At 37.8% G+C, this 7,500-nt stretch overlaps 1 protein-coding gene across 1 annotated transcript in view; it reads left to right on the top strand.

The window, feature by feature from the left end:
- The window catches only part of LOC123515124 (anoctamin-10-like), a 63,212-nt gene that overhangs the window by 36,718 nt on the left and 18,994 nt on the right, over nucleotides 1-7,500 (top strand). The window contains 2 exon segments of the mRNA XM_045273572.1: nucleotides 1,588-1,686; nucleotides 5,649-5,833. Of these exon segments, the coding sequence (XP_045129507.1) occupies nucleotides 1,588-1,686; nucleotides 5,649-5,833 (284 nt within the window).

The raw sequence follows: 7,500 nt of genomic DNA, 5'->3' as shown, positions 1-7,500 counted from the left end.
TTTATTTTTACTCTCTCTCTCTCTCTCTCTCTCTCTCTCTCTCTCTCTCTCTCTCTCTCTCTCTCTCTCTCTCTCTCTCTCTCCTGTTGCTCAATGTTTGAAGTCTCTCTCTCTCTCTCTCTCTCTCTCTCTCTCTCTCTCTCTCTCTCTCTCTCTCTCTCTCTCTCTTCTCGTGTCCAAACAATCGAAGCCCCGAAACAGACACTCGTGGTTCGTCAAGACATTCGAAGCACGAGGAAACACATACCTACTATTTATCTCATTTTATTTAACTCTTTCGAACATGCACGTGGACTGGCATTTAAGTGGGCCTTTTTGTTATTCCATTTTTGTTGCCCTTGGCCAGATTTTTTCCCCTCTTACATAAAAAAAAGGGAAAGATAATGAGTAAGAAGTTTAGATCACCAGGAAGAAAGAAAGAGAATTGGTGAGAACTTTGAATCAGGGAAAAGGAGAGGAAAGAGTTAATGTGAGGTTCAAATTACTAGGAAAAAAGGAAAAGATTGGTGAGAGCTTTTATCAGGAAAAAAGATGAGGAAAGAGTTAGAGAGAGGTTTAGATCACTACATAGAAATAGGGAAAGAATTGGTGAAAGCTTCGAATCACAGGAAATGAGAGAAAAGAGTTAATGACAGGTTCAGATCACTAGGAAGAAAGGAAAAGATTGGTGAGAAATTCTAATCAGGAAAAAAGGAGAGAAAGAGAGTTAGCAAGGGGTTTGAATCACCAGGAAAAGAGAAAGCAAAGGAGAGAGTTAGAGGTTCGAATCACTGAAAAATAGAGAAAAAGGACTGGTGAGGTTCAAATCATCATGAAAAGAAAAAAAAAAGTAAGAGACTCAAATCATTGCAAAAAAAAGGAGAGAAAGAGTTGGTGAGAGGTTTAAATTACAAGAAAAAGGGAAAGAAAAAAGAACAGATAAGAGATTCGAATCACAAGAAAAAGGAAAGAAAAGGAATAAGTGAGAGATTCAAATCACAAGAAAGAGGAGAGTCATTTGTGAGAGGTTCAAGTTACAGGAAAAAGAGTAAGAGGTTGGAATTATATAGAAAAGAAAAAGGAGTTAGGAAGAGGTTCAAATCACAAAAAAAGAGAAAAAGGAGTTAGTGGTTCTAAATACAGTAAAAAAGAAGGGATTAGTAACAGCTTCAAATCACCAGCAGAAAAAGAAATAGGATTAGTTACAGCTTCGAATCACCAGGAAAACAGAAAAAAAGATTAGTAACAGCTTCAAATCACAGAAAAAAAAAGAAATAGGATTAACAACAGCTTCAAATCACCAGATAAAAATAAAAAGGATTAGCAACAGCTTCAAATCACCAGGTAAAATAAAAAAAGAATTAGTAACAGCTTCGAATCACCAGCAAAAAAAAAAAAAACACGAACGAAAAGGATTAGTAACAGCTTCGAATCACAGAAAAAAAGACATTAGGAACAGCTTCAAATCACCAGGAAAAAAGAAATAGGATTAGTAACAAACAGCTTCAAATCACCAGGTAGAAAAAATAAAAAGGATTAGGAAGAGCTTCGAATCACAGGAGCGTCTAGGGCGAAACTTCGAGACCTTAACTGGCGGGTTCCTTGCAGAGCGGCTCCTCCCCAGCCTGGGCCTCCCCCCCCTCCCCTTCCCCAAGAAACAGAAAGATGTCCACGAGGAAGCACCGTCCGACTATTCACCGTACGAAGGTGACCCGACCTGCTGTGACCCGCTGTGACCTCGGAGTGACCTCACGCTGAAGCTAATCTCACAATTCCCTCGTCACCTCGCCTCTCGTTGACCCCAAAATTTGACCCCGCGTGACCTAACCTTGCCGCCCTTGCACTGTGACCTTTTAATCCCAAGAAAGTTGACCTCTTTAATCTTGACCTTATAAACTTGACCTTCACACAAACTTGACCTTAAAAACTTGACCTTCACACAAGTTTGACCTTATAAACTTGACCTTCACACAAACTTGACCTTGAAAATCTTACTTTCACACAAACTTGACCTTAAAAATCTTACTTTCACACAAACTTGACCTTAAAAACTTGACCTCCACACAAACTTGACCTTAAAAATCTGACCTTCACACAAACTTGACCATAAAAATCTGACCTCCACACAAACCTGACCTTATAAATTTGACCTCCACACAAACTTGACCTTATTAACTTGACCTCCACACAAACTTGACCTTATTAACTTAATCTTCACACAAACTTGACCTTGAAATCTGACCTTCACACAAACTTGACCTTGAAAATCTGACCTCCACACAAACTTGATCTTATAAACTTGACCTCCACACAAACTTGACCTTATTAACTTGACATTCACACAAACTTGACCTTGAAATCAGACCTTCACACAAACTTGGCCTTAAAAATCTGACCTTCACACAAACTTGACCTTAAAATCTGACCTTCACACAAACTTGACCTTATAAACTTGACCTTTACACAAACTTGACCTGCCATGACCTTTTTTTATTTACCTTTGACCTTTGTCCCTTTAATGTCCTTGTGCTTTGTGGTTTGGAGATAAAGATTTTGTTCCTCCTCCTCCTCCTCCTCCTCCTCCTCCTCCTCCTCCTCCTCCTCCTGTTTGTTGTTGGTATTCTTGGTGTTTCATTTATTTATCCAATTTGTTTTGCATATTCACGTTTTTTTCTGCATTTTGGTGTTTTTTTTCAATATTTGATAATTTTTGAGATTTAATTAACAACGAAGGAACGATTTTTTTTTCCTTTTTTTTATAATATTTGTGTTTAATGAGAGAGAGAGAGAGAGAGAGAGAGAGAATGTTTGCAGGATGTGAAAAACATTTAACAAATTCGTAATAATATTTTTTTTTCCAATTCATTTTTCTTATTTGTTTATTCGTTTGCTTATTTATTTATTCGCTTGCTTGTCCTTGTTCTCTCTCTCTCTCTCTCTCTCTCTCTCTCTCTCTCTCTCTCTCTCTCTCTCTCTCTCTCTCTCTCTCTCTCTCTCTCTCTCTCATCTACTTGTGTCTTATAATTTTTTTCTCTTTTAACTTAAGTACCAGGTAAGGAGATTGAAGTGTGTGTGTGTGTGTGTGTGTGTGTGTGTGTGTGTGTGTGTGTGTGTGTGTGTGTGTGTGTGTGTGTGTGTGTGCGCTGTTTTTTTTTTTTTTCTTTCTTTCTCTTCATATTTTTCTCTTTCTACTTGTCATGTTGTGCTTATGTTTCCTTTTCATTCTCTTTTCTTCTTTCCTTTCCTCTTTTCTTTATTTTCTTTGTTCTTGTATTTATTTCTCTTCCTTGTCTTCTTTTTCGTTGTCCTTCTCATCTTTTTTACCTTCTTTTATCACCTTTTTATTCTGTTCCCCCTCCTCCTCCTCCTCCTCCTCCTCCTCCTCCTCCTCCTCCTCCTCCTCCTCCTCTTCTTCTTCTTCTTCTTCTTCTTCTTCTTCTTCTTCTTCTTCTTCTTCTTCTTCTTCTTCTTCTTCTTCTTCTTCTTCTTCTTCTTCTTCTTCTTCTTCTTCTTCTTCTTCTTCTTCTTCTTCTTCTTCTTCTTCTTCTTCTTCTTCTTCTTCTTCTTCTTCTTCTTCTTCTTCTTCTTCTTCTTCTTCTTCTTCTTCTTCTTCTTTCTTCTTCTCTTCTTCTTCTTCTTCTTCTTCTTCTTCTTCTTCTTCTTCTTCTTCTTCTTCTTCTTCTTCTTCTTCTTCTTCTTCTTCTTCTTCTTCTTCTTCTTCTTCTTCTTCTTCTTCTTCTTCTTCTTCCTACCACCACCACCACCACCACCACCACCACCACCACTACTCGTACTGCTACTACTACTTCTACTACTACTACTTCACAACCAACACACTTCCAAGACATATCCAGACTCAACCAGATTCTCCTTTACCCTTCAAAAATCCTCTTTCTTAGAATCAAATCCTTTATCACGCATCCCAAATAGGTTCAGATCCTGTTTGGCTGTGGTTGGCGGCCTTGGGGAAGCAACATTCACTTATATTTCTTGCTTCTCAACTCTCTTTCTCACCGCTATTTCGTGTCTGTTTCTCTCTCTCTCTCTCTCTCTCTCTCTCCTAATTCATTTCGTTGTTTTTCTCTCTTTTTTCGCTTTCTTTCTATTTCCTTGTTCGTTTTGTACTGTTGTTTGTTTTCATCACATTTTCTGTCTTTTTCTCTCTATTTTGTGTCATTTCTCCTTCATTTTAGCATATCAGTCTTCTCAATTTTTTTTTATCATTTAATTTGAACAAAGCAAACAGAATGAATGATAAAGGATTTTGTTTAATTTCTTCCCTTCCTTTCTCTTTCCCTTCTCTTCCCTTCCTTTTCCTTCCCTTCCCTTCCTTTACCTTTCCCTTCCTTTACTCCCCTCTCTTTCCTTCCGTTCCTCTCCCCTTCCTTTCATCTCCTTTCCTTTCCTTCCCCTCTGTCCTCCTTCCCTTCCTTCTCTTCCCTCTCCTTGTCTAACACACCTGTCCTCTTCCTTACCTGTCCAGTCAATCACTTCCTTCTTCCTTGTACATTGTTCTCAGGTATTCTAATGAGCACCTGTTCTTCTTGTTCTTGTTCTTGATCTTCTTGTTCTTTTTTTCTTCTTGTTATTATCATTATCATTATCATCGTTATCTTCTTCTTCTTCTTCTTCTTCTTCCCTGTTCCTTAAAGTTGACCTGTTAATTTACCTGTATTTATGTAATTGTTCACCTGAGTAATTGGTGTTTTACCTGTGATTGTTTTTGTACCTGTGCTTAATTGGTTCATGTTTTTTTCCTTTGTTTTCTTCACCTGTTTGATTATATCTACCTGTGGGTGTGTCTGAATTCATTAGTTTTAAGTGGTGTAGTTTTCTCTCTCTCTCTCTCTCTCTCTCTCTCTCTCTCTCTCTCTCTCTCTCTCTCTCTCTCTCTCTCTCTCTCTCTCTCTCTCTCTCTCTCTCTCTGATTATAATCTTTCTTCTACTTGTATCTGATTTTTTTTCCTCTTTATTTTTTTAACTTAAGTATCAGGTAAGGAGAATGAAGTGTGTGTGTGTGTGTGTGTGTGTGTGTGTGTGTGTGTGTGTGTGTGTGTGTGTGTGTGTGTGTGTGTGTGTGTGTGTGTGTGTGTGACCAGAATGATGATTGTGTTTTAATTTTATGATTTATTTTCCTTGAGTTACCGTTGCTCTTATTGGGATTATTATTATTATTATTATTATTATTATTATTATTATTATTATTATTATTATTATTATTATTATTATTATTATTGTCAAAGCCGTTATTACTTCATATCATATTTCCTAATTGTTGTGTATCATTTTCGTTATCTCTCTCTCTCTCTCTCTCTCTCTCTCTCTCTCTCTCTCTCTCTCTCTCTCTCTCTCTCTCTCTCTCTCTCTCATTGGTCTATTCTCAGCCAATCAACTTTCTTCTTGTTTTTTTTTCTTCCTTTCTTTTTTCTTGCTTTATAATATCATTTGACTTTTCCTCAGTGAGAGAGAGAGAGAGAGAGAGAGAGAGAGATTAGACTTAATTAAGGATCACAAATGTCAGAAGTAATAAATGTAATTCTTTCCTCTCTCTCTCTCTCTCTCTCTCTCTCTCTCTCTCTCTCTCTCTCTCTCACCTAATCCCCGTTATATCACCTTAAATCCCCTTTCTTCACACCTAATCCCTTTTCTCGCCACTTGATCCCTTTCAGATAGGATTCGAAACTACTTTGGGGAATCCGTGGCGATGTACTTCAGTTTCCTGGGCTTCTACACGCTGGCCCTCACCCTCCCCGCGGCCCTGGGTGTGGCGCAGCTGTTCCTTTCAGTCGACACCCTTACTGAATATGCTCTCTTTGCTGCATTCAATTTAGTATGGGTGACCGTCCTTCTAGAGGTAAATATTGGTGTGTGTGTGTGTGTGTGTGTGTGTGTGTGTGTGTGTGTGTGTGTGTGTGTGTGTTACCTGTGGAATGTACCATTGTGGGACAGGTGTAGCACAAATGTGTTACAGAGACTGGTTTTTAGGGATAGGTGTGTGGGATGGTAAGAAACAGGTGTGTGTGTGTGTGTGTGTGTGTGTGTGTGTGTGTGTGTGTGTGTGTGTGTGTGTGTGTGTGTGTGTGTGTGTGTGTGTGTGTGTGTGTGTGTGTGTGTGTGTGTGTGTACGTTGGGCGATTCTGCGTGGGTAAAGAGAAACGTGCATAGGTTTGCATACTACACACACTCACACACACACACACACACACACACACACACACACACACACACACAGAGAGAGAGAGAGAGAGAGACAGAGACAGAGAGGTGCACACTGATATTCCGTTCAGAAAATTATTTAAAATCCAAATGCATAAATCTCTCTCTCTCTCTCTCTCTCTCTCTCTCTCTCTCTCTCTCTCTCTCTCTCTCTCTCTCTCTCTGATAAGTTATTCATCTAAGGTTACAGACGAATAAGTCTTGAGAAGCAGAGAGGAATATTGACATAGAAGTGATAATAAATTGAAGAGTGCGTTGTGAATCATGAAAATTGTCTACACTGCTTTCCTGTAAACTCAGAACCGTCGTAGATTTAACCCCTTCAATACTAGGACGCGTTCCCATATTAATTTATTATGCAAGAGGGGAAGCTGGCCAAGAACAACAAAAATAATAAAAAAAAAAAAAAAATAGGCCCACTTGATTGCCAGTTTCCTAAAAGTGTCATAGAGTTAGTCAAAAGTGTGGGAGAAATGCCTTGAAACTGCTATTTTGTTTATTATTTTTGCTTTTTTTCTTTTTATTAACTTTTTTCTACTTTATTGAGCAACATGTCACTCTATTTTCACCTCTGTTATCCTATTCCTTGTTACTTTTTTTTACTATTATCTCTCATATCTCTTATCTTAATCTCTTCAGTACCAGGACGTGTTTCCATGTTGATTCTAGTTACTATTTGGTCATTTTATACAGCTTCGGAAACTCATGTGGGGGATTAAAATAGTGAAGACTGTGGCCATTAACCCTTCTCCATAGACCGTCCCTAATGTCAACAAAATGGTCTTATCGTAGCCAAACTGTCCTAAAATGCCCTCGAAACATGCCAAACTGTCTTAAAATACCCTAAAAAACACGAGTCTCTATATTGCTTCTAGTTGCTATTTGGTGATTTTATACAGCTTCAGAAACTCATGTTGGGGTTTAGAATAGTGAAGACTGTGGCCATTAATCCTTCTGACCTCCATAGACCCTTCTAATGTCAATAAAATGGTCTAATCGTAAAAAAAAAAAAAAATTGTGGTAAAAATTGCGTCCCAGTGCTGAAGGGGTTAAAATAAAATCAAGAAAATAAAAGAATAAAATCAATACAAAAAAAAGTAATTCCTTTTGAAAATAAGAAAAATGATAAATAGGTGAATACAAACAAATAGGTGAATACGTAAACAAAACAGGTGAATAGGTAAACAAAATAGGTGGATAGATAAACAAAATAGGTGAAAACTTAAATAAAATTGGTGAATAGAGAAATAAATAGGTGAAAACTTAAATAAAATAGGTGAATACGTAAACAAAATAAGTGAATAC

The sequence above is a fragment of the Portunus trituberculatus genome, chromosome 5, assembly GCF_017591435.1.
Source record: "Portunus trituberculatus isolate SZX2019 chromosome 5, ASM1759143v1, whole genome shotgun sequence".
Classification (NCBI taxonomy): Eukaryota; Metazoa; Arthropoda; class Malacostraca; order Decapoda; family Portunidae; genus Portunus; species Portunus trituberculatus.
The sequence above is the reverse complement of the archived record's forward strand: the minus strand, read 5'-3'. Positions and strand labels throughout refer to the sequence as shown.